This window comes from Epinephelus fuscoguttatus, linkage group LG4 (genome assembly GCF_011397635.1).
Source record: "Epinephelus fuscoguttatus linkage group LG4, E.fuscoguttatus.final_Chr_v1".
NCBI classification, from domain to species: domain Eukaryota; kingdom Metazoa; phylum Chordata; class Actinopteri; order Perciformes; family Serranidae; genus Epinephelus; species Epinephelus fuscoguttatus.
In genome coordinates this window covers 27,689,316-27,716,631 of record NC_064755.1, presented here as the reverse complement: position 1 = coordinate 27,716,631, position 27,316 = coordinate 27,689,316, and the positions used below count along the sequence as shown (strand labels likewise).

Here is a 27,316-nt window from a genome sequence, read left to right as displayed (position 1 = left end):
CACGAGTACGAGCATAAATATTTCAGCGTTGGGATAAATATTTCACTCTCTCAATGAGATGTGAGAGAAAGATACGTGGAGGGAAAGAGGATTGAATTACATACAAGCGCCACATCAATAATGAGTGTAGAGATGAGAGGAGAACAAGGGCCGGGTCTGCTTCACGTAAGAGACGGAGGTAGAAAAGGTGCAGTCACCGACAAAAAAGAGTACACAAAGGTCATGACCTGAGAATCTCTGACCTGTGGACCTCCTGCTTGATATTTTTGTGAGTCTATTTCATGTTTGGAGCCTCCCTATGGACTTACCTTTTATGGTGAGGCACCCCAGCTATTCATCGCTCTAATCATCCAGCTCGTCTCCCTCTCTTTCTTGGCACTGACACTCACAGGAGTGCTTACACAACACTGACAGGGACTGGGCGGGTTGTGTTTAACATGTCATAAATAAATCTAAATCCAATACACATATTTACATGCACACGCATGGTTTATAACAACAGCAATGAGCCGAGGTGCGCTGGTAGGCACATAAAACAGACACTGACCATGATGAGTTGAAATACTACAGAGTGTCAGTGAAGTAAACACTAGCTGGTGCGTTCACTGGCTCCCAATTAAGACACATTTTCCAGTAAGTGATAGACACTGACTTCATCAGCTGAAATAATATTTAATAAGGGAAGACACTCAGAAAACAACCCTAATGTAAAACAGCCGTACACTCTGCACACTCTCTCACACACACTTGATTCCTGCTCTGGTTTGGTCATTTGCAGCTGATTGAGATGTCACAGGTGCTGTCAGTTCACAGTTTCTTAATGCCTCAATGCTCTTTCAATTTCACAGTTAACAATATAGATTAGTAATTAGCAGCACAACTAGGGATGTCAGTTTCGGTTAATTTTGCTTTCAATGATCCAACACCCAGTAACAGGTAAATAACCAGTTAATTTTGGAGGGGTAAAAAAACACAATAGACATCAAACACAAGAGGGCTTCCCTTTTGGTCCAGCGTTGCATTGGCTCAGTGAGCTTATTGGTGCCACATTTCAAAGCACTATCTATTCAAAGGTAGTGAAATTTTAATGTTTTGTGAGGTATATGTCTTGTTTATTTTATATTTTGTTGGCTTTGCTGACAGACGGCCGGCTGCCCATGTCACGAAAACACAGTGCCCACTGGCCACCCTCTGGCCTTAGCTGCTCCTTAAATTGAGCAACTCACTTAAAGAGGTGACCTGAGGGGTAACCTGACGGTGGGCACAATGTTTCCACAGAAACACTGTTGGTTCGGGATGATGTTACAAACAGTAATTGCTGAATGAGCAGCGCCCTTAGCTTGCTCCCACCTAACCTGACTGGTGCCACGGGTGCATTAGGAGAGCTGGATACAGCATTAAATTAGGAGTTGCTCAGTGGTGCATGAAGCCAAAATGGTTCAACTGCTGCACAAAGAAATACTCAGTTGATCTGGCAGAACTTCTGCACTGTGCGGCCCGTAGAGAAAGTGCACTATAGACTTAGACAGCCGAGCTCTGCCAAGTGCAACTGAGTGGCTAACTTCTGACAGCCGAACTTATGGTTTAACACGCTGCTAACTTCAATGAGGACAAAATGAATTAATCTTGCAGCTCTTCTAGACTTTCCAAATGTTACTGTCCTGATAATGAAATGACTCATTTCTCAGGGGTTGTGACGCCCCCAAAAAAGTATTTACTGATTTACAGACGTCTCTTTCGCCGTGCCAGTCTATAGGAAGAAGTCTTTTTGGGCTGTAGGCCATCATGTGACTGACCCCGGAAATTGCGGTACCCCTGTTTGACCACTATGAAAATTGGCTTCAAAGCCTGGCATACTCTCTGATGCCCGGCTGGTGCAGGGTGCAGAGCAGCCAAGGCTAGCTAGTGGAGACCGGCAGGTGGGTTAAAATGTTAATGCAGCTAGCCATCTGTAACCATAGATTGATAATAATAACTGCATACTGGACCCCAAGATGCCGCCTATTCAGTCCAATGGAATGGCTCTCCTGGTATATATGCCTGGGGTTTACTTTGTCGTATGTGGCCCACTGAATATGTGTTTCTCTTCTGCCCACAAGCTCATAAACTTTACATAGTGATGACAGACCACAGATATTTAAATTGCTTTTCTTGACCTGAGGAAAGTTTAATTAATATAAAACCTCCATGGTTAAAAAATTCATAATAAAAATAAGTCATAATTTACTTGTTTACAGTTCGAGGTGTCCTGCCAGCAGTTTTACTCTTTTATAATGGTGTTCTGTTGAGAAAATATTTTTAGGCTGTAGGGGAATTTTTTGCTGCAATACTGCAAGTGGCCACTGGGAAAAAGTGAAAGCCAGGCTTAGCTGCTTTCCTGGAGGCCTGCTCCCACCAGACCCAGGTGGTGTGCAGTGCAGTAAACTGAACAGTAGCAAAATTAACCTACACACTGACATGCCTAACAGGTCAAAAATATTCTCAGCAGTAAATCAATTAACAGTTTCACCGCTGACATCCCTAAGCACAGCTAATTTGTGTCAGCTTCTTCTTTGTCATCTACCTCCACCTGCCTGCAGATCATCTGAGTCTGGATGTATGAGGGGTTATTCATGCCCCTTCCTCTTGTTTCACTGGGTCCTCCAGCTCCTCATACTCATAGTCCATCTGAGCCCTCTCGTACTCCAGCTCATCGCCCTCATACTCAAACCCCTCTCCCTCACATATCAGCTCCTCTGTCTCATACTCAACAAGCTCCTCGTCATATTCAAGCTCAGCTCCGTCGTACTCGGTGATGGGCAGCTCCACACCCTCCTCCTCCTCCTTTGCCTCTTCCTCTTTAATGTCTCCTTCCTCTACAGTCACCGCCGCTTGTTTTGAGTTGGAGTTGCTGTTCTTTAGGATACCGTGAATAACGGGCTCCTCTCCTGCCAGAGCCAGCTCCTCTGCCTCTTGCTCTGCGGCCTTTCGTCGTCTCTCCTTCCTGGCCTCACGAGCCTCTAAGAACTCTGCTGCGCCTTCCCCAACCACGAGCACCTCCTCGCCCACTTTAGGCGGGGCTTCCACTGGGTTGTGGTCGTAGGAGAAGAGGCGCAGGGCGTGGAGACGCTTCAGGCTGGGAAACTCTGAGATTTTGTTGCGATCCAGATCTAAAATCTCCAAACCCTCCATGCGTAGCAGGACTCTGGGGAAGGTTTCAAAGCGGTTCCCGTAGAGCCATAATCCCCTCAAAGCCTCCATACGCCAGAGGTCAGGGGGCAGCGTCTTCAGCCGGTTGTCCCCAATCTGCAGGGACTTGAGGTGAGGCAGGTCGTACAGCTCCCGTGGAAACCTTTGAAAGTAGTTGCTCTCCACCCACAGGCAGCGAAGACTCTGCAGGTTCTTCACCTCGGGCGGGAGGGTCATGAGCCGGTTGCTGCCCAGGTAGAGGCGGGTGAGGTTAGTGAGCTGGAAGACAGCCGGTGGAACGTCTTCCATCTTGTTGAAGTCGAGGGCGAGGATTCGCAGGCCCTGCAGCTGGGAGATGCTGTCGGGCAGAGTGCGCAGTCTGTTCCCACAAACGTACAGCTTCTCCAGATGCAACAGTCCACTCACACGCGAAGGCAACCGCTTAAATTTACGGTAGCTCAAGTCCAGCACGGGATCTCCACTCTCGAACAACTCCTCCACCCCTAGTGGAAGCTCTTCCTCCACCTCCACCTCTTCTTTCTTCTTCTCTGTCATTTCTCCCTCCTCACCATCCTTCGCCCCCTCCTCTTCCTCTTCTCCCTCTCCCTTCCTGGAGGAGTTACCCATGCTGTGGCCTGCGGCCCCTGACTCCTATGTGAGTCAGGACAGAGTCATTTGATGAGGCAGTGTCTGTGACAAGTTAACCCTCCGCCCGGGAGCTGCTGTTGTCTTGTTTATGAAGCCCCCGGCTGCAAACGGCATCACAGTCCGGGCCAATTAACACTCTTGCAGCCATTCCACAGCACTTTGTCAGGTGTCTCTTTGTCCCTTCATCTATAACATATCTAATAAATATCTAACAAACTGTGGCGTAATAGTAGTAGTAGTAGTAGTAGTAGTAATAGTAATAGTAGTAGTAATAGTAGTAATAATAGTAATAGAGCTGCTGCTGGTGGCTGGGCTCAACAAAGTACAGCAGGATTTTGAGCTGATACTAAATTCTCGCAGTTCTTACCCTTTCCTCCTCCTTTTTAACTTCCTCCAGGCTTTCAGGAGAAAGATAAGGTGCAGCTTTGAGGTCACCTGTCCACGTGACGCGGTCTCTCTTTCAGAGCAGGGAAAAAGTGCCACTTTAGGACTCTAAATAGTCAGTTTAATGTCCCTCTTCCTGCCGGGTGTCGGTGGATAAGCCCACAGTGCCGTGCGCAGCTCTGTGACCTGGCCGGCGGCAAAGAAAAACAGTTAATGGAAGTCAGAGCACTAGTTAATGCAGCTGCTCCCCATTAGAGGCCGAGGTCTCCCGGAGTTTTAATCCGCGCCCGAGAAGGAAAATGCACATTTTGGGAAATTGCAGCGCTGAGTGAGTGACTGGGTCCGCTCCTGATGTTGGCCGCTGCTCTCCATCAGCGTGAGGGTTTACATTGAACTGCTGCCGCCCTCCTCCCTCCCTCTGTAACCGGAACAGGGGGCATTCACATCACATGGTCAGTGTGTGTGTGTGTGTGTGTGTGTGTTTGCGCGTGTACTAAAAGTAGTCTATCAACAACAGAAAAAAAAATTCTCCCCTATAACTCGTTTTTTAACACGTGAAGCACTTTCAGGGTTACATATAAATATATTTTATCCGTTTTGTTTTATGTTGTAGGTAAACCTTTTTTACACCTGTCCATATTGTCATATTGTCTACATCTTATTTCCATTTGTGGGATAAGTACTCAAATATTTTAAATAAGCAAAAGTAAAAGTAACAATACCACAGCACAGAAATACTCCGTTACAAGTAAAAGTCCTGCATCTAGAATGTTCTTTAAGTGAAAGTATCGGCACCAAAATATACTTAAGTGTAAAAAAAAGTAAACGTACTCATGCAGAGTGGCCCATTTCAGAATAATGTAAATCATATTAACGTGTACATCTGTTTAAAGGTGGCACTATACACTACTGGGTAGCTTGTGAATTTCACCAAGCGGTCAATAAAGTCTTACATTTATTCATAACTCGATCAATGCTATCTTCAGTGGTGGCTGCAGCAACATGTCCGGACCTTGGGTCATCTTCAAGGCTCTCCCTACCCCTCTTGAATTCAGCTGCCCATTCTTGCACAGTTGATAAAGCTGGAGCATCGTCCCTTAATGTAGCAACAATGTCAGCATGAATGTCCTTGTGGGGGTATCTGCTTTTTCTGCAGATATTTGGTAACACCACAGAGCCAAATTTTGTCCGAACTGCTCTAGTGCTAATTTTCAAAGTCCTAAATTAGCTGTCAAATGTGGGTTTATCTAGAAGGAAACAAAGCAGTTAGTAATAGGAGAGATTGAATTTTATGCACGCCAAGTTTCATTGCTCTGGTCTTACTCCATCTTAGTCAGCCGATGAACTTTTCAGCCCACCCTTGTACATCAACTTAAGTGCTGCCTCAAAGTACAATTCTGGGGTACTCCATGTTATGCCTCGTACTTCTACTTCACTACCGTTCAGAAGAAAATATTGAACTTCTAAATCTACTACATTTATTTAATAGTTATTAGTTACTTTGCAGATTTAAATATAGGCTACAGAGCATACTTTTCTAAAATATGATGCACTATTACGGATCATACACTGTAACTGTGAGTCTATGCAATGTCTGTATCTGAAAATCATAAAAAAAAGATCAAGAAAGTAATTCACTGACGATTAATACTTTTATTTTGATACTTTAAGTATATTTTGCTGGTGATACTTGCTTATACTGAAGTAACATTTTGAATGCAGGATTTCTGCTTTGTAACATAGTATTTTTCTGTTGTTGTACTATTACTTGTAGTAAAGTTAAGGATCTGTATACTTGTTCCTCTGTAAATACATAATGACACAAAATGCATTGTAGTAAAAGACCAGTACACATTGCATAGTCTCATTGACCTCCAAAGAAGGTAGCTTTAGTGCTGGTTTATATCAAACACCACAAACATTAGCTGCAGCAGGTTTTACAGACCAATTAAAAAGCTGTGATGACAGACTTCATGTGACTCTCTGCTTTGACGCAGAACAGACACAAAAATAACAATAATGACCTGTAAACTGCTGCCAGCCCTCACAGTGTTTACTGATGCATTAACTATAGGATAAGCTGTATATTTTAACATCTTTTTATATTCTTATTGTAGTATTTTATACTCAGATTCTGTAAGTTTATTGGTATCAATTTGTGGAGTAAAAGTCTCACTGCATGCCAATAACCAAGTGAAAGTTTTACCATCCACTACAATGCAGTTGTGTGACTGAATGTGACAGGACTAAAATATATTCATACACTGTAGCTCAGAATAGCTGCAAAATTTGGATGAGCCCAGAGCAAGTTTTAAATAAAAGAGCAACAGCACTTCCAGCACATCCTAACTTTATCCAGGGGAGGAATATTCACATCATCGTCGAATTCAAACTGTGTAAAAAATACTCCATTAAAACTGTATACTGAGAGTGTCGCACAAGGGGTTTAGTGTAAATAAGTACATTTACTCAAGTACAATTCTGAGGTACTTGTAATATACTTGGGGATTTCCATTTTACGCTTCAGTAGTTCAGAAGGACATATTGTACTTTTTACTCCACTGCATTAATTTGGCAGTTTTACAAAGAAGTTATTTTGCAGATTAAGATTTTACAGACACAGTATATGATGGTTTATTGTTGACCTTGACCACCTCAACCAGCTACAACATAACAGAGTTGCTTACAAACTAGGCATAAGTTATATTCATCCAAAAATGCAGTAATACACATATGTAAATACTGCAACAATAATATAACACTGAGAGCAGCCATTCTGCTGACTAAGCGTGACTTAAGTAAAACTGCTTCTGCAGAAGTTCAAGTACTGCAGTTCTACCCCTGAATGCAGGACTATTTACTGCAATGCAGTGTTTTTATCATTTGATTGTTGCTAATTTTTGCTTCTGAATACTACCACCAACACTGTATAGCACTGGCAGCAACATGTCTGATCAAAGTATTCATTGAGAATAAGCATCTCCTCTAAAATCATAAATGCATTCATGTGTTGATAGTATTATTTCTCCAGGTGGTGTGTAACTGAAACTAGTTTATGTACTGCTGTAGCAATGCATCATATATCCTGAGGTCCTCACATACTTTGAATGTAAAAACTTAATCTTAAAAAAGGTAACTCTAAACTTTCAGCTATGAGATAGATATAATGCAGTAAAAAGTAGATGTCTGTTGAAATGCAGCAGAGGGAAAGTCTCTCAAATGTAAATACTCAAGAAAAGCTCCAAAACCTCATAAATGCAGTAAATATACTTATTTACTTTATTGAATCCCTGACAATAGCAGACATGTTTTGTGATTGACAGCCTGTTTTGTCGGTTGTGATACTGAAGAAAAGCCTAGAAAAGCTGCTGGGGTCAGATGTGCAGCTCTTCTGTCAGCCTGATGAGCTGTGGCAGAAGAAGCGGACAAACAGGGAGACAGGCCGCACGCTGCTTGAGGATAATCCTGTCTGATATGCTGAGGACCAAAAGAGCTGATTTGCAAATTTCTGCATCGCATTCAAACGACCCTGAAATGACACAATGGACTGTAAGCAGCAGACAGACAGACAGAGACCCAGGGCGGTGAATGGATGTGACTGCTGAGGTGAATGTGTTGAATGCAGATGAGGCAGTTGCATGACCCAGCCGGCATGGGAAACATATGGAAGGACAACAGTAAAAAAACTGGAACAAATGTAAACTTGACGGGTTATTTTTCACCAGCCAAAAGCAGATTATGAATAATGAAACATCACATTTGGGTTGTATTTCATTGTTGCATGTTATTTTTGGATGACGACACATGGAACACAAGACTGAAATGATACCTGCTGTTGCATCCCGGGGGTTAAATCAGGCCAAGGAGGGTGTCTGCTTAAAGGAACACATCTGCACCATCTGCTGGTGGAAGAGGGAACTGCAACACACCTGTTTCATAATAATACCATAAATACTTTTCCATTTCAAAATGACTGCTGACTGTGCTGGCTCTGTGTTTACTGATCACTATAGTCCTGTTGGAGGCAAACAGCATTTTAAGATGATGGTAATTGCTTTGAGACAGAAAAAATGTCAAGGCCCTGGCTGTGTCACCAGTTTGTGCTGTGGGTGTGGCAAGTCCCTCACTCTCCTGGGTTCCTGATCACATTCATTCAAATCACCTGCTCTCTGCTGCTCACCTGAGAACCATACAGTAATCAACCCTGTAGTATAAAACACCAGCTCTCCTCTCCAGTCCTCACCAAATCGATGAGTCTGCCACTGTGGTATAGTCATGCTTTAGGTTGCTGTTGAATTGCGAATTCAACCCAGACTTTTGCTTGCATACCTTTTTTCCTGGATACTTACCTTGTGTTTTCCTGTGACATAGGATCACAGCCTCCCTGCCCACCTGTTTGTTCCTCTGCCACACTCCCAGCCAGCCAAACTCCTCCAACCTAGTCTGCTTCCCGTGCCATCAACCCACTCTCATCAGCCTCAAAAAACCCTTTGATTTCTCCCTACTGCCACATTCATTACCCTGGCAATAAAACCCTCTTTTTTTACCACTTTCTTCCTGAGTTTGTGTTCTGCGTTTGGGTTCACCTTGTTGATTGTAACAACAAATGCATTTAGGATTCTTATAAATATCTTTAAGGGCATGTTGTCCAAACATATGTGGTAAAATTGACCAATATTTGCCTTTTCTTGCAAAGTTTATACAGATATTTAGCAATTAGATGTGTCAAAAATGTGGGGACCAGAAAATGTACTATGTTTATTACAGTAACACTTATTTGCACATTTATCAACTACCTATTTTCATGTTTTGTTGTCTTATAACATTTAATCAAAGAGATGAATTTAGATGTGTTTTCATCTTGACCGTGTTGGTCAATGTAAAAGGGGGAGAAAAAGCCACATTAAATCTTCTCTGCACAAAAAAAGAGTAAATAAAAGTTTCAATTCTACATAGATAGATGGATAGATTTGCTGTACCAGGCTGCAAACATGTTTGTTTCTGCAGTACAGTTTGGCATTTTAACATAGGGGTCTATGATGATTGACTCACTTTTGGAGTTAGGGCCAAGTGGCCATTTAAGGAACTGCACCTTTGTCACTTCCATGTTGACTTCATTTTCAGCCCTAGAGGTTGCTGCTTGGATGTGCTACAATGCATGCATATTGTGTGTCCAAGTGGTGTTGCTTTTACCCCAGCGGAACACAGCCCTCAGGCTCATATTTAATTAATGTTAATGCCTTTATTACATCATATTTTCCAGATAGCCCACAATAAGCTTAAGTAAAGTGTTAATCATTTATGTCATGCTGTATAATTTATATAGAGGGTAGTGTCCTTCATTTATTGCATATTTGAAAAGTATACTGTATGGCTGTACTTGCTTATGATAAATGGTATGATATAGCAAGGAAAATATATAAAAAAGGAACGGTCACAAAGACAGTGAAGGAGTTTGAGGTGGCAACCTTTGGTGTCAGTTCTACGGGAGTCAGTGGGGCGGGAACTGCAAATCTCACTATAACCCATCAAATCTTTGTTATTTCAACTTTGACTGAAGAATCCTTCCACTTGATTAAAAAAAACACATTATGTGATGCTAACTAATTTTTTTGTCATTGTCAATAATAATAAAGTCCCAATGTCCTCAAACAAGACGATAATTAAGTCCCAGTGTCTTAAAACAAGTACTTCCTAACTAACAGTGTCTTAGCTTGTTACTGTTACTTCTTACTAAAATTGGTGAAATTTGCTGCCAAATCAAACTACAAACATTATTACTCATAAATAAACAAGTTTCAACCATAAAATGTGATGTTTTGGACCTTGTCCACTTTTGTGTTTGACTGCAGACTGACTTGGCAGAGATGGCTGCCATCTTGTTTTTACATGGATTAGTAGATATTGTGCTCTTGCTACCACTAGACTGCATGAAAAAGTGTCCACGAATGAGGACAACAGGTCTGAGTTAAGTACAAAGAAGTATAAGGTCAAGTAAACCCAAAATGTGATGTCCATATATGAGGACACAGGGTCTCCGGAGGATATATATGCTTACACTGGCCGTAATCAGTGACAAGATGTGTTGTCCTAGTCACCCAATTGGGGTCATTTAACATAAAAAGGGTATGTCATGCCTTCTTGGAATATGATAGAAAATTCTATCCTCCTTAAATGGACAGGTGACATCTTCAGTATTACACACATGTATCATTTTTGGGCTTTTTTTTTTTTAATTTATGGCAAGAAAGCTCACAGAGGGAGGAAATTCAACCTTAATTCACCCTACTAAAATAACCATAACCAATACATATTTAATTTTGTACAATAATAATGCCCAGTTACACTGCTATAATATTCATGTAACATCCTGTATATAACATAATGGTGGCTAATATTCACGTAACATCCTGTATATAACATAATGGTGGATAATATTCATGTAACATCCTGTATATAACATAATGGTGGACAATATTCCTGTAACATCCTGTATATAACATAATGGTGGATAATATTCCTGTAACATCCTGTATATAACATAATGGTGGATAATATTCACGTAACATCCTGTATATAACATAATGGTGGGTAATATTCATGTAACATCCTGTATATAACATAATGGTGGGTAATATTCATGTAACATCCTGTATATAACATAATGGTGGATAATATTCCTGTAACATACTGTATATAACATAATGGTGGGTAATATTCACGTAACATCCTGTATATAACATAATGGTGGATATATAATATAATGGTGGACAATATTCCTGTAACATACTGTATATAACATAATGGTGGATAATATTCATGTAACATCCTGTATATAACATAATGGTGGATAATATTCATGTAACATACTGTATATAACATAATGGTGGACAATATTCCTGTAACATACTGTATATAACATAATGGTGGATAATATTCACGTAACATCCTGTATATAACATAATGGTGGATAATATTCCTGTAACATACTGTATATAACATAATGGTGGATAATATTCACGTAACATACTGTATATATAACATAATGGTGGATAATATTCATGTAACATCCTGTATATAACATAATGGTGGATAATATTCACGTAACATCCTGTATATAACATAATGGTGGATAATATTCACGTAACATCCTGTATATAACATAATGGTGGATAATATTCATGTAACATACTGTATATAACATAATGGTGGACAATATTCATATAACATACTGTATATAACATAATGGTGGGTAATATTCATGTAACATACTGTATATAACATAATGGTGGACAATATTCCTGTAACATACTGTATATAACATAATGGTGGATAATATTCATGTAACATCCTGTATATAACATAATGGTGGATAATATTCATGTAACATACTGTATATAACATAATGGTGGACAATATTCCTGTAACATACTGTATATAACATAATGGTGGATAATATTCACGTAACATCCTGTATATAACATAATGGTGGATAATATTCCTGTAACATCCTGTATATAACATAATGGTGGATAATATTCACGTAACATCCTGTATATAACATAATGGTGGATAATATTCCTGTAACATCCTGTATATAACATAATGGCGGGTAATATTCATGTAACATCCTGTATATAACATAATGGTGGACAATATTCCTGTAACATCCTGTATATAACATAATGGTGGATAATATTCACGTAACATCCTGTATATAACATAATGGTGGATAATATTCATGTAACATACTGTATATAACATAATGGTGGACAATATTCCTGTAACATACTGTATATAACATAATGGTGGATAATATTCATGTAACATCCTGTATATAACATAATGGTGGATAATATTCATGTAACATACTGTATATAACATAATGGTGGACAATATTCCTGTAACATACTGTATATAACATAATGGTGGATAATATTCACGTAACATCCTGTATATAACATAATGGTGGATAATATTCCTGTAACATACTGTATATAACATAATGGTGGATAATATTCACGTAACATACTGTATATATAACATAATGGTGGATAATATTCATGTAACATCCTGTATATAACATAATGGTGGATAATATTCACGTAACATCCTGTATATAACATAATGGTGGATAATATTCATGTAACATACTGTATATAACATAATGGTGGACAATATTCATATAACATACTGTATATAACATAATGGTGGATAATATTCACATAACATCCTGTATATAACATAATGGTGGGTAATATTCATGTAACATCCTGTATATAACATAATGGTGGATAATATTCACGTAACATCCTGTATATAACATAATGGTGGATAATATTCCTGTAACATACTGTATATAACATAATGGTGGATAATATTCATATAACATACTGTATATAACATAATGGTGGGAAATATTCATGTAACATCCTGTATATAACATAATGGTGGACAATATTCATATAACATACTGTATATAACATAATGGTGGATAATATTCACGTAACATACTGTATATAACATAATGGTGGATAATATTCATGTAACATCCTGTATATAACATAATGGTGGATAATATTCATATAACATCCTGTATATAACATAATGGTGGATAATATTCATATAACATCCTGTATATAACATAATGGTGGATAATATTCATATAACATACTGTATATAACATAATGGTGGGTAATATTCATGTAACATACTGTATATAACATAATGGTGGATAATATTCACGTAACATCCTGTATATAACATAATGGTGGATAATATTCATATAACATCCTGTATATAACATAATGGTGGATAATATTCACGTAACATCCTGTATATAACATAATGGTGGATAATATTCATATAACATACTGTATATAACATAATGGTGGATAATATTCATATAACATCCTGTATATAACATAATGGTGGGAAATATTCATATAACATCCTGTATATAACATAATGGTGGATAATATTCATGTAACATCCTGTATATAACATAATGGTGGATAATATTCATATAACATACTGTATATAACATAATGGTGGATAATATTCATATAACATACTGTATATAACATAATGGTGGATAATATTCACGTAACATCCTGTATATAACATAATGGTGGATAATATTCATATAACATACTGTATATAACATAATGGTGGATAATATTCATATAACATACTGTATATAACATAATGGTGGATAATATTCATGTAACATCCTGTATATAACATAATGGTGGATAATATTCATATAACATACTGTATATAACATAATGGTGGATAATATTCATGTAACATCCTGTATATAACATAATGGTGGATAATATTCATGTAACATACTGTATATAACATAATGGTGGATAATATTCATGTAACATCCTGTATATAACATAATGGTGGATAATATTCCTGTAACATCCTGTATATAACATAATGGTGGATAATATTCATATAACATACTGTATATAACATAATGGTGGATAATATTCATGTAACATCCTGTATATAACATAATGGTGGATAATATTCATATAACATACTGTATATAACATAATGGAGGCTAATATTCCTGTAACATGGTGGCTGGTGTGTGAGCGGCTGTTTCCGTGTGAGCGCACTGACTGTGAGTGGACTGTGTGATATTCAGACGAGCTGCTTGTTGAGCCTATTGCACATCAGCCAGCGGTCCAGGATATACTGTACGCCGATTGGCCCAGAAACCCTCGAATGATCTGCTCGGAATTTGTACTGAATGAGTGGGTGAATGAGTCCGTGAACATATTAGACAAGACAAGAGGATGAATTTTGGGATGTTTACTATTGGAAATGACTGTGACCGGAGCGGGAGCAGATAAAATGAGCCGGTGTGTCAGTGTGACTGAAACCAAGGGAGAGTAGCCAAAATCTGGATACTGTAAGTGTGAAATATTTTTCATCTTTCCATGCAGCGGGCCTGCATAGCCCGCCAGCCGCTCTCTGCGATTACTGTCCAACTGATCAATACGCGGGTGATAAACGTTAATCGATAGGCAGTTTGTGGTTTCATGGGTCTGATTTGTGTCCTGTTTTTGCGCATCAACTGCTTTTTAGTGTGATGAAATGCGACTTATTGCATAAATGCGCTGCTATGGAAATGAACAGTCGCACAAAAACGCACCTACAGGCTAAATATAGATTATTTCCAGTGTTTCTATCATGCGGCATGTGTATCAAAGGTTAATGTTTATACAAACAAGTGATCCATATGTGAAAATGCGCCCTGCTACACCAGCAGCCTCCTGTTAGTCGGATTTCATCATCAATTATTAGTGGGGATGTTGCTCTGCTCTTTGTCTGACTTCTCTTGTGTCACAATGAGTTGGGTGGTTAAAGCAAAGAGAGCAACAGGTTAAAACACTCTTCCTCTCATTGCTGCTCTGCACAATCTGTGACTTCACACTGCCAGACAGGGGCGTTAAACACTCCTTCTTCTTTCTGTCTGTAACATCCAGGTGTCAAACTTTGTGGCTGACTGGCCCTTTAGTGTGCAGGTGGACCCAGGCCAGAGACAGCAGTGAGGATGGGAGGTGGAGGCCAGCTGACGGAGCCAGGGGAGCAGGGCAGTGGGCGGGCTGGTGGTGTCTACACCTGGGAGGAGGTGCAGAGTCACTGCGACAGGAATGACCAGTGGCTGGTGATCGATCGGAAGGTTTACAACATCACACAGTGGGCTAAAAGGCACCCAGGAGGGATCCGGGTCATCAGCCACTACGCTGGAGAGGATGCCACGGTAACATGTTGTTTTAATCCCAGAAAGTTACAGTAGAATTTCAGCAAACTTTTACTTAAGAAAAATGACAAAAGCATCAAAATATACTTAAAGTACCAATTGTACTCATAATGCAGAATAATATCATATTAAATATTATTATAAAATGTGTTTGTCATTTTAATGTTGCTGCTAAAGGTGGAGCTCATTTTAAAAACTTTATACATTGCTGGATAGTTTGATTATACATAATTATTTATTAGCTAATTTATATTTTGTATCAACAATCTAAGCCTAGTAAATCTGCAAAGTAACTAAAGCTGTCATATACATACTATAGTGAAGTAAAAAGAGCAAAGTTTGCTCCCAAAATGTAATGAAGCAGAAGAAGAAAGTAGCAGAAAATGGAAACAATCAAGTAAAGTAGTACCTCAAAATTGTATTTAAGTACAGTATTTGAGTAAATGTACTTACTTTACAACCCTAAATGAAATTCCTGAGAATATAACAGTCTTGTTGGTGTGGTGTTCATAAATGTCAGTGGTGGAATGTAGCTAAGTATGTGTAACCGGCTTTTTACTCCACCATATATATTTGACAACTTTAGTCACTTTGCAGATTTGGATTATTTATACAAAATATAATTAACAGAAATCCAACATGCTGAGCTAATATAATCCAGCTGTTGTTAATTAGTGGTTTCCAGCCTCTTGGCTTGTGACTCATCACAAAAAAGGACAACAAACAAACAAACAAACAAACAGTGTTTAGTTGGATCCTCTTGTCACGTATTAGAGGTCTATGAGTTGTTAGCAGTTTCAGCTATAACTGTTTTCTTTCCGCATCTGTGTGCCGCCAATCATCTCCTGACCCCTCTTGTGACCTTCTGAGGGGCCTGACCTCTTGGCTGGGAACCACTGCACTAAACTGCCTAATCAGTATATAAAGTAGTTAAGCTCCACCTCGAGCAGCTACAGTATTGAAATGCTGCTTACACCTTGATGCATCAGTATTAACAATCTAAAACTGTCATATATAATAATATATCATTGACAGGAGCCATATTTCTGCAGAATGATTACTTTTACTTTTGATATGAGAACAATTTGCTGGCAACACTTAAGTATTTTCACTTGGGTATTTTTCTACAGCTTTTGAGACATGTAAAGCTGCAGACACATTCCGCGCCCACCATTAGTACAAGACAAACCCACCAATATGACAGCCATCTGAACCCTGCGACAACGTGGTAGTGAATAAATGAAACCAAATGTAGCAATAATTCACTTTATAATTCATAATATATAAAGACCTGATTCACATTATAAGTAACGAGATGTAATCCTTCCCATTACCCTTATCCTAACCTTAATCGCCTTAGCTAATGCTAGCTAATCGCTAATGTAGCATTACCATAAGTAAAGACAATACCCTTACCTTAACCTTAATCTCCCCGTTTTTAATGTAATGCTACATAGATGGCTAATTGCTAACTTTGCAGTTTTGTTAGGAATACCACTTTTGAGCCAATTATGGGGCAAAGGGGGCCGACAGTGGACTGAAGGGTATGTGGCATATTTGCAAATCCTAGGATAGTGAAGGAATGACCTGCCCTAGCTCCCTACGACTTGCTTGTACTCATTGTCTTCATTGGTTGGATTGGTTAGGTTAAGGCAAGAGCAGTTAGATTGGTTGAATTTAGGTTAAAATGCAGCGCCCTAAATGAGCACTATGGGGGCATGGGAACAAGGGGACCATGGGCAGAGTGTCAGGGTAGAATAAGAGGCAGAGTAGGGCATGGTAAGGTGGGCCATTCCTTTGCTATCCCACGATTTTTCCCAGGAAATTCCCATGTACTAGGTGTGGTTGGTGAGTCATGTAGCTAGAGGGTGGTTCACGCAGCTGCTCTAGCTGCAGTTTTACCTACTCGCAGTTTGTACCTTTCATTGATCTGATGTGTTTGTTACTGTGTCTAACCAGGTCTTGCTTGAGGAGAAGTCTCATTCTGAATTCTCACGAGTTGAGTTGTTGCAGAAAGAGAAATACAAACAGGAGTGGACATACACTGATGTTGCACTTTTTTTTAAGATTATGTTTTGGGGATTTTTCCCTTTAATGACATGCAGCAAAGGGCCACAGGCTGGAATCAAACTGCTGCAAAGGTCTCAGCCTGTATGGGGTGCACACTTTACCTGGTGAGCTAGAGGTCGCCCCAGTGGGTATAAATACATTGCAGCCTGTTTCGTCGCTCAGTACTGGACCAATTTCAAAACCTGTTTTTCCCATTTCTCATTCAGACACAAAACATGGGAGAATAGGGTTGAGGATGAAAAATATTGAAGTTTCCCTCTGACTAAACTGCCTGAGTGCTTCCTCCACCACTGATAAATGTAAGTACCTGTTTTATTTACTGAATCACTGATAGGATTTCTCATTTCTGTTTTCCAGGAGGCGTTCACCGCTTTTCATCCTGATTTAAAGTTTGTGCAAAAGTTTCTGAAGCCCCTGCTGATTGGAGAGCTGGCAGCGACAGAGCCCAGCCAGGACCGAGACAAAAACGTGAGATCCGTCTCGGATTCTTCAAATAAAAAAACACCTCATTATTCATGTAGCAGCTTTAGTGTCAGAGGGACAGCATGGCCGGATGGACACCGTGTACAGAAACACCTGAGGAAGAGGAGTAGGTCAAACCATTCACAGATCTGTTTTGTTATTCATGAGTCTGACAGTGTTCGGGCACATCTGAGATTCTGGACACTCGGGTTTCATCAGCTGTTAAATAACTCAAACTGCTTTAATGCCCTTTTTTTTTTTTACCTCTGTACTAAACCCCTGAAGCTGCACATCCTCAGCTGCTATGAGAACCTACATTTCTCTCAGCTAGCTCAAAATTGGCAGATGTATCTCTTCTTCTCTGCTCTCAGGCAACAATCATACAAGATTTCCACACTTTACGGGTGCAAGCGGAGAGGGAGGGTTTGTTTCAAGCTCGGCCTTTGTTCTTCTGCCTCCACCTGGGTCACATCCTGCTGCTGGAGGCCCTCGCCTGGCTCATCATCTGGGTCTGGGGAACCAGCTGGACGCTGACGTTTCTGATCTCCTTCATGCTGGCGACCGCTCAGGTGACTCAAACATCATTATCTCTTTGTCGAAATGTTGTTGATGAACTGTGAGTCAGTGCTTGTTGCTCTTCTTCGTCTGTAGTTGCAGGCTGGATGGCTGCAGCACGACTTTGGCCACCTGTCTGTCTTCAAGAAGTCCAGCTGGAATCACATATTGCACAAGTTTGCCATCGGCCATTTGAAGGTGATTGGTATTCTCAATCTTTTATTTGTCTCCTGAAGATTTTACACAGATGTTTAAGAGACTGTTTTCTCAGGGAGCGTCTGCCAACTGGTGGAATCACCGGCATTTCCAGCATCACGCTAAACCCAACATCTTCAGTAAGGACCCTGATGTCAACATGTTGCACATCTTTGTAGTTGGAACCACTCAACCAGTGGAGGCAAGTTACAAATATGTCTGATGTCTTAAAAAGCTCTTAAAGGGGCACTTCGCCCCAAAATGAAAAATGCAAATTTTCCTCTTACCTGTAGTGCTTTTTATCAGTCTAGATTGTTTTGGTGTGAGCTGCCGAGTGTTGGAGATATCAGCTGTAGAGATGTCTGCCTTCTCTCTAATATAATGGAACTAGATGGCACTTAGCTTGTGGTGCTCAAAGCGCCAAAAAAATACATTTGAAAAACCCAACAGCAATGTCTCTTTACAGACATCATGACCCGGTTACTCAAGATAATCCACAGACCTTGTTGTGAGCAGTTTCATGTAGGATCTATTTTCTTTCTACTGAACTACATCCACCAACCATATCACCATGCAGAAGGAAACATCTACACATGAACGAGAGGCTTGTGTGAGGCTTTCACGTCAGCATGGTATGCAGCTGGGTGCCGTCAGTGTGTAACAGTGCCTGACAGCATTGGGGCAAATGCGGCCAGACAACAATGTAAGTTAAGCCGGCAAAAAGTCCGAGTAGGGCTGGCAGGAGGAGTGGTGGATTGGTCCAACAATCAACTTTCACCCAGGAGGCTGGTGTTCACTTCCCACATGAATGTAAAGCCAACCCTGTTATATGTTTCTAACCCTAACCACGTGCACGTATTGGCTAAACGTAACCATGTGCATTTGTTGTTGAAGAAAAAAAGGTAAATTTGGAGTGTTGCACTGACTTAGAACATTTTTTTTAAAGATGCTGTTTGCAAATTGTACATTTCCTGTGAAAACTGAAGTGTATTTTTTTTAAAGATATTTTTTGGGCATTTTTAGCCTTTATTTGATAGGACAGACAAGTGTGAAGGGGGGAGAGTAAGAAAGGGAGTGACATGCGGCAAAGGGCCACAGGCTGGAGTCGAACCCGGGCTGCTGCGGCAACAGCCTTGTACATGGGGCGCCTGCTCTACCACAAAGCCACCAACGCCCCAAATGAAGTGCATTTTGAAAAGACACAATGCATGTAACAGGCTGAAGTTGACACGGCATCCCAGAACGTCAACAACAGATGCATCCAGGGTGCCTTGCACGTCATGTGTCGACATGGAAAGTCCACGACCGAGTGGCGATACGTGACAAGGTCGGAGTGAGAATATGTTGCATGTAGAGTGAAATAAAGCATCTCTTAAGTGCAATAAGGCCTGACTACTGGAACTGCTCTCTGTTAAGGCAAACCCAGAGTTCTGATAGGATTCTCCACAGTGATTTGACGTATCCAAACACCACCAAACCCACTCACTTCTTTTCAAGCTCAATGGTGCTAGATGAACTAGGTAAGGATGCACATGTCTGTCTGTGCACTGATACGGTTACAGGTGTAGGCCCTACATGAAGCTGCTCACAACAAGGTCTGTGAATTATCTTGAGTAACCGGGTCATGATATCTGGAAAAAGACATTGCTGTTGAGTTTTTAAAATGTATTTTTTGGCACTTTGAGCACCACAAGCCGAGTGCCATCTAGTTCCATTATATTCCAGAGAGGCCAATATCTCCAGACTTGTCAACTCACACTAAAACAATATGGGTTAATAAATAGTTTGACAGCACTACAGGTAAGAGTAAAAATATGTAGTATTTAACATTTCACCAGTTGTTCACTCTAACTGTTTTCCTCTCTGTTACAGTACGGCATAAAGAAGATTAAATATATGCCCTATCATCACCAACACCAGTACTTCTTTCTTGGTAAATGTCTTCGAGTCATTTTAAAAAGTGAAACTATAAAACTTCACCGGAATAACTGTCTTTTTCTCTCATAGTTGGACCACCGCTGCTCATTCCAGTCTACTTCCACATTCAGATAATACGCACCATGATTTCCCGCCATGACTGGGTGGTAAGATGCTGTCTTCTGTGTGGTGCAGTGCTGTTTATATGAAGACTCTATTTCTAGGATATGTCAGGTTACATGTGGGCTATGTAAAGATAAGAGATGAGTGTCAGAGATTCATGACTCTGGTTTATTACAAAGATCGATCATATTTACCTCCCTGTCTTGTAAAGGATCTGGCTTGGTCCATGTCTTACTACCTGCGCTACCTGTGCTGTTACATTCCCATGTATGGCCTGCTTGGCTCAGTGTTGCTCATCAGCTTTGTCAGGTAACCATCACAACCCTAACATACATGTACCATAATAGTATACTGCCATCAAACACTCATTGTCACTAAAACTTACAGTAAAGAGCTGGATAGCAAAAACAGACTAAGTTATAATGGATCATCTAATATAAATAATGATATAAATAAATGATGCATTAACTTAAATAAACCCATTAGTTTCAACTTAGAAACCCTTTATAAGTCTTCATAAACACCTTGATTGCATGTTGTGACTGTTGTGTTTTAATGAATGACAGGTTTTTGGAGAGTCACTGGTTTGTGTGGGTGACTCAGATGAATCATCTACCAATGGACATCGACCACGAGAAGCACCGGGACTGGCTGTCCATGCAGGTACCCGGTTTGTTCAGAAACACTTCAACAGCCTGTTGAAGGTGCTGCTGATGTATTCACTTTTGTCTCGTCTTCCTCTTTAGCTACAAGCCACCTGTAACATCAAACAATCCCCCTTCAATGACTGGTTCAGTGGACACCTCAACTTTCAAATCGAACACCAGTAAGTCAGTGATTGAGTCTAAGGAGAGCCTGCATTCACCAGTTTAAAGTTTTAAGGGAAAACAGACACTAAGCTCCTAAGAATAAATCAGAAACAATAATTCTGTAGACAAAAAACGATTAACGGTCTATCAAACATCTCTGAACGCTTCTGCAGCACACAGAAATCATCATTAAACTACAATTTAACCCTATAGTAAGCAGTGGTCAGCCATTACAAAGTCAAACTGTGCAGCCAAACACTTCTCCAACCTACTAAACTTTATTTTAAATTCCAGTGGAATACACAACGTTTTCAAAGAAATGGTCTGACCTTTGGAGAAACGTGTACAAAATTATTTTATTGTATAAAATATAAATAAATTGTTTTACAGTATAAAAATTAGTTTAAGTTAGTTAAAGACCCTTAAAACTTGGTTTCAAATAAACCTAAGTACACAAGAATTTCATGACTAAATAACATTAAAAATTAACGTTTTTTTGAGAAAAGCTTGTTAGCTGACTCAGCTAATCTTCAGAAGGAAAAAAACAGAAAGTCTGGTAGAAAAACAAATATAAAACAGATAGTTCTCTCTTTGGCAGACAACAGTGTGTTCATGTCGGACACTTTTACTCTAAGTAAGAAGCTAACTATTTATTTTTAGAGCTTTTAAAAGGGAAACGGGGTGTTAAAACTGTATGTCAAGGGGTGACATTTCAGGACCTTGAGTGCATTTGAAAACTACAAAAAACTACATGTATTGTGGTGTGGTACTGTATTTGATTAAATTAAGTCAACGTCAGTGAGTTTTATTTCTTGTGAGTTTACTGTGAATGAGAGTGAAATAATTAAATTGTCATTTCTGGGTGAACTGCAGCTGCATTGTCCAGCTAGCAGTGTATTGATTTGCACTCAGAGTAAATAAATAGTCTATTAAAGTTCCCCTCTCCCGGGGTGTCGGTGGCTTAGTGGTAGAGCAGGTGCCCCATGTACAAGGCTGTTGCCGCAGTGGCCCGGGTTCGACTCCAGCCTGTGGCCCTTTGCTGCATGTCACACTCTCTCTCTAAAAAAAAAAAAAAAAGTTCCCCTCAAACTTTTTATTGAGTGTGACCTGGTTTACCTCCAGTTGGGCATTGCAGAGTTTGCTGTTTTAACCATAGACTGTATAAAATAAGGTTTTAACCCGTTCAGATCCCCCATCCATTCCAACGGACATAACTTTTCTAGGATGTCTAGATCTATGATTATTGTTGTCTGCCTCCACCCAAATGCACAGACTTATTTAATGGGATAGCTATAATCCAATCACAGTGTTCCACACCATCTAAAGTGGACTACAGTAGAGCCACACTCCTTTTTTTAATAAGCCCAAGGCACATTTCAGTCCTTTAATCTTACTGTTGAAGTACATAATTTGTGTTTAAACTGTGTTTTAACTAAACATGAGATGTTATATTACTTATACATGTCAAAATATCATATGAAAGATTCATGGCTTGTACTCAAAACAGTGAATCTGAGTGTTGCCGTTGATTTTCTAATGATACATTCAGCTTATAATGCATATTTATTAGGTATATGTACATTGAATATTATTCTCAAAAGGTTTTCAACATACTGTTTTCTGGAGATACTTAAGAAATTGAGGATATTTTGAGTCAGGATGACAAATACAATACAAAATAGATTTACAATGTGTTTTAAATAATCACTTTATTCAATAATATGAGTTAACCATTCGTAAAAAGAATAATATTAAAACCATGTTTTTTGTTATAAAAAGGTCTGATAAGACTATTTACTGTCATTTTTAGTATTAGGTGATTTCTGGGTTAAGATTCTTTGTCCGTTGGAATAGACATAAAAAATAACACATAATAAATTATCCTAATAAAAAAAATTCTATTGATTTATGGGTGCACTGAGAGCAGAAATCCACCTGTACAATATATATTTTGTTTTTGTGTTTTAACATATTTGGGTTCTGAATGTGTTAAATGTGTTAAACAAGGGTGAACACAGCCATGTTTCACTACACTGAACAGTACTGTATAAATCTTTATTATTATTCATGTTAATTTAAACCCCACTTGTCGAGACATGCTGGATGCTGCAGTGCCTGATAGATGCCTTCTGTTCCTTTTGTCTCTGAAGTTTGTTTCCCACGATGCCGCGCCACAACTACCACCTGGTGGCCCCGCTGGTCCGTGCACTGTGTGAGAAACATGGGATTCCGTACCAGGTGAAAACACTGTGGCGAGGCATCACTGATGTTTTCATGTAAGTGTATTATTCTGTTATTTACTGTCAGGATGAGACATGTTGAGGTTGTGCAAAGCAATAACAAAAACATGGTTTTAAGTCTGAAAAGGCCACAAAAGGAGTATGTGTGTGTGTGTGTGTGTGTGTGTGTGTACAGAAGTCCTGAACAAAGGTCTGAACTGAAAGAGCAGCTCACAGAATAATGTTCTCATTTTCTTTTTCAGCTCATTGAAGAACTCAGGTGACCTCTGGCTCGACGCATATCTCCATAAATGACCAGTTTTATTCTCGACACGACAAGGAGTGATGTTGTTTCTCCTCTTCTGCATCATAAACTGATTGTATCTGTTTGGTTTTATAATTCAGTTGATAGTGTGGGAATGATCTTTTCTTAGCTCCGGTGTTATAGTTCAGTCTTTTTTAGATTCTGTGCCGGGTTTTTAGTGCTCACAGGATTTCCCTGGTTGCCTTACAGTGTCTTGAACAACTGTAGTATGGTGTTGTAGGTGCAGCTGTGAAACTGATGTGAGGTATTTAAAGTGATGTTTTTTCATTATCTATCATGAACAATAAAATATGACAAATCCTGTATAACTGAGTATTAGTTATAGTTAATTTAACTTCTTTACTTGCAACTCTTGTTCTGCTCTGCTTCTGTTTAAATAAAGGAACTGTATTGACTGTTTGGTTTTATTAACACACTAATGAACACAGAAATTACCTGCAAAAAACTGATTGCAAATATTTACCAAGTTTATTTTGATTATATATTTTTAAACAGTGTCCCATAATATTTACAACCCTCTTGAATGTCATCTAAATCTAATATTCATATCATAACATACTCTGACATATTCCTTATTATTCCTGTGTGTCTGCAGTTTACTCTGCAAAATGTCATGCTGCATAAAAACACATTGATGACAGCATCTCACTGACAATTACTTCATGCAGGATTATTGACAGTTTCTCTTGCCACAGTATTTAAAATAATACCTAATGCTGATCTGCAGCCACCGACCAGGATGACGAGGCTGCTTTGATGTACACAGAGCATGATGAATTATTTATTATAACTGTAAACAGTAATATGAAAATAATTGGCTATATATCAGAAAATGTGTCAAACATTCTGGCACAGATTTAGATATGCGACAGCTACGATCTATTTTAGCCATTCAGTAAACAGCTGCAATATTGACAATGCGCATTAAAACACTGACCACACTGCTCGTACAAATACTGTATGTACGTTACATGCATGTTGTGCTCCCACACACACTCACACACGCACACACACACACAAAACTGTACATATATTTATATGTTCCTCTGTTCATACGGGTACGACAACAAAATTTACTGAAAACAAAAGCAACATAATTAGATACGAAAACACTGGAATACATACACATTGGGTGATACAAAATAAATATACAATTAAAAATGCATACAACATTTAAGTATGTTTTACTGTAGGTCAAAACTAACAGTAGAAGCTGCTGCAGTCACAGAGTGAAAGCGCCTGGATGGGTCGTGTCGGTCGGCAGGTTCAGTCTTTGCTGCCGGAGTCGATCCTCCTCTGCCGCTGCTTCATGACCTCCTGCAGCTCTGAGTCTCCCCTGGTCTTCTGCGAAGGAAACACAATAAAATCCATCTTTATCATCTTTGTCTCTCTTTTAAATTCTCCTGTTACAAAGAGAGGCCGAGGGTTTGAGAGCGACAGGGGTTGCGAGATGGAAAAGAAGCCCATCTAGAGCTTTTCATTGACTGTACTGTTAACCGACTGTGTCGTCCACACTGGCCGCGCCGCGCCGGGAAGCTCCGCGGCAGGCTCACGATTTGCAGCGATCAGTTCGGCGTCTGGTCTATTTTCTGCGCGAGCCGCGAGCGAATCTGACAAGCCAGGCAGTGAAAAACAAGAGCTGGGAGCAGAATCGCTTGTCGACGGCGTGGAGAAATGCGCGTCTGATGTGAACGGAGGTGCTCCGGCGCGCGCGAGAATTTCGGTGCGCTGCGCTTCCGCGGGCAGTGTGGCCCTGGCGACAGAAATCTGCAAAAGCACTGGCAACAAATGTTTCGTATCATAGGGCTCTAGTTTCCCGGCGCAGCGCAGGCGGCGCAGGGTGGCGAACCCCGCGCAGAGCTAGTTTCGAGCAGCGCAACCCGAGGCGCGCTCAGTTTGGTAGTTTGGCAGACCGAGGTGCGCTGAGATGGGTGTGGCGGCGCAGCAGGGGGAGGTGTCGACAGATCCACCTTGGCGCAGTGACAGTTTCGTGCCAAAAGGCTTCGCCGAAGGTGGGCTAAAAGCTCGCCATCTGAAACCAGGTCTACTGTCAGCGCAGGGGGAGCGCAGCCGGTGTAAGCCGAAGTTTGGCTGACCGGCGGACAGTGCGCACACGTCACCAAAACCTCACAGGCAGGTTTCCAGAATATCAGGCACATTAACGATGCAATAAATAGCCACAAAACCACTATTCAATGTAACTATCTGCAATCAGCATATAAATGTATCTCTATATCGACTGTCCCGTCACATCTGACGTCAGATCAAAGGGGATTGGCACCGTTTGGCAGTGTAATGGAAACCGAACCTGATTTGATGAACACAGCTGCAACCGCAAACAGCCACAGCATCAGATAGGGAGTATATATTCAGCATCTGTCATCTTAGAAAAGTCAAAAGAAAAGAAACAGAGTGAGACTGCGAGAGAGGACGAGCACGCGCGCGCGCACAAAAGAAACGCAGCATTGATTTACAATTGTGGTGACCTCCTCCCAGGCTACCTTTGCATCATCAGCCCGTGGAGGTCTGCTCGTAAGTTTCCTCCTGAGAGGACTTTGGCCAGTCTGACGCTGTTGCTCTCTTCTGCCATGGCGAATTGAGTAAACTCTCATTACACCTTCGCGCAGCGCATTTAAGGGCGAGGAGAGAGGCTCATTTGATTGGTGTGATGTGTGTAAAACCCACTCCACGCCTTCTCTCCTCCCTCTTTCCGACTTTCGCTGGTAGGAGGGACGGAGGTGGGAAAGAGGACTAGCTGCGCCAGTGCGCACGGTGTGCCAAACTTACAAAATCTGCCTGGCCACACCCAGTTGGCGAAGCGCAGGTGCGCTGCGCCTCCGCCACGCCCGGTCTGTGAAACTAGAGCCCTAAGTCTTTATCAAACACTGGCTAGTTTTACAGTTTGATCTGAGTTTGGTCAGAGAGAGACACTGACGCCCGTCTATCTTTTGATCAGCTTCGATACTCTTTGTGTCTGTGGTGTTGGACTTATGAAAATGCAGAAGTGCAATCTGTAGTGGGCAATATGGCCCTAAAATAATACCACGATATTTCAGGGTATTTTTGCGATTCTTGACAACAGAAAATATATTTTATTATCATAATTTAAGAACACAGAATTGCAACAAAATAAGTGATATAGTTTTACATGTCAACTGAACAGATTACCCTCAAATATTCATTAAAAACTAAACAAAGATGATCTCTCATTTCTTTAGTTTGTAAACAACAACAGTAACTCAGAGTGAGATTCAGATTCTGTATACAATATAAATAGTTCTACAAAATAAAATATACCACAAAATACACATTTAAACAGCTCCTAAATACAAAAAATGTCCCCTGGGATCGATATATATTAAAAAACAGGAGATTTCCTTCTTTTAGTAAAATCCTAAATGATTTAGTTGTTTGTTTGTTGTTGGACCTTTATGCTCTGCCATTTCTGCTACCATAACTACTGCACATTCACATATTTGTAGATTTCTGTCGAGTTGCGAGCAGCACGTAGGACAACATTACCAAAGGTTTATGACAAAATGACTTGACGACACTGACTCCCATGTGTGCACGGAGAAAGCGAGGGAGAGACGCTGTGCTGCTGCCAGAGAAGCTGCTGAATCAGTTCCCTCTGCAGGGAGGGTAACTTGTGGTAACT

At 40.2% G+C, this 27,316-nt stretch overlaps 3 protein-coding genes across 5 annotated transcripts in view; 1 reads left to right on the top strand and 2 right to left on the bottom strand.

Moving 5' to 3' along the window:
• Nucleotides 1–765: 765 nt before the first annotated feature.
• On the bottom strand, nucleotides 766–3,795 carry LOC125887603 (leucine-rich repeat-containing protein 10B). The gene has a single exon (XM_049574567.1). It carries the CDS (start codon nucleotides 3,793–3,795, stop codon nucleotides 2,611–2,613), a length of 1,185 nt encoding a protein of 394 aa, XP_049430524.1. The 3' UTR covers nucleotides 766–2,610.
• A 10,088-nt stretch (nucleotides 3,796–13,883) lies between these two features.
• Nucleotides 13,884–24,007, top strand: fads2 (fatty acid desaturase 2). Its single transcript, XM_049574244.1, has 13 exons — nucleotides 13,884–14,128; nucleotides 14,706–14,983; nucleotides 17,411–17,521; nucleotides 17,887–18,084; nucleotides 18,167–18,268; nucleotides 18,342–18,467; nucleotides 20,138–20,198; nucleotides 20,273–20,349; nucleotides 20,517–20,614; nucleotides 20,872–20,968; nucleotides 21,052–21,131; nucleotides 23,265–23,390; nucleotides 23,597–24,007. Exons 2-13 carry the CDS (start codon nucleotides 14,774–14,776, stop codon nucleotides 23,646–23,648), a joined length of 1,338 nt encoding a protein of 445 aa, XP_049430201.1. The 5' UTR covers nucleotides 13,884–14,128; nucleotides 14,706–14,773; the 3' UTR covers nucleotides 23,649–24,007.
• A 130-nt stretch (nucleotides 24,008–24,137) lies between these two features.
• eps8l2 (EPS8 like 2) overlaps nucleotides 24,138–27,316 on the bottom strand; it is a 34,057-nt gene continuing 30,878 nt past the window's right edge. For 2 of the 3 annotated variants that reach the window (XM_049574242.1, XM_049574243.1), the window contains one exon: nucleotides 24,139–25,002. In XM_049574242.1, coding sequence (XP_049430199.1) covers nucleotides 24,925–25,002 — 78 coding nt within the window. In that variant the 3' untranslated portion in view covers nucleotides 24,139–24,924. Of the gene's footprint in view, nucleotides 25,003–27,316 lie in introns of all 3 variants that reach the window. The other variant, XM_049574241.1, reaches the window with a different exon arrangement.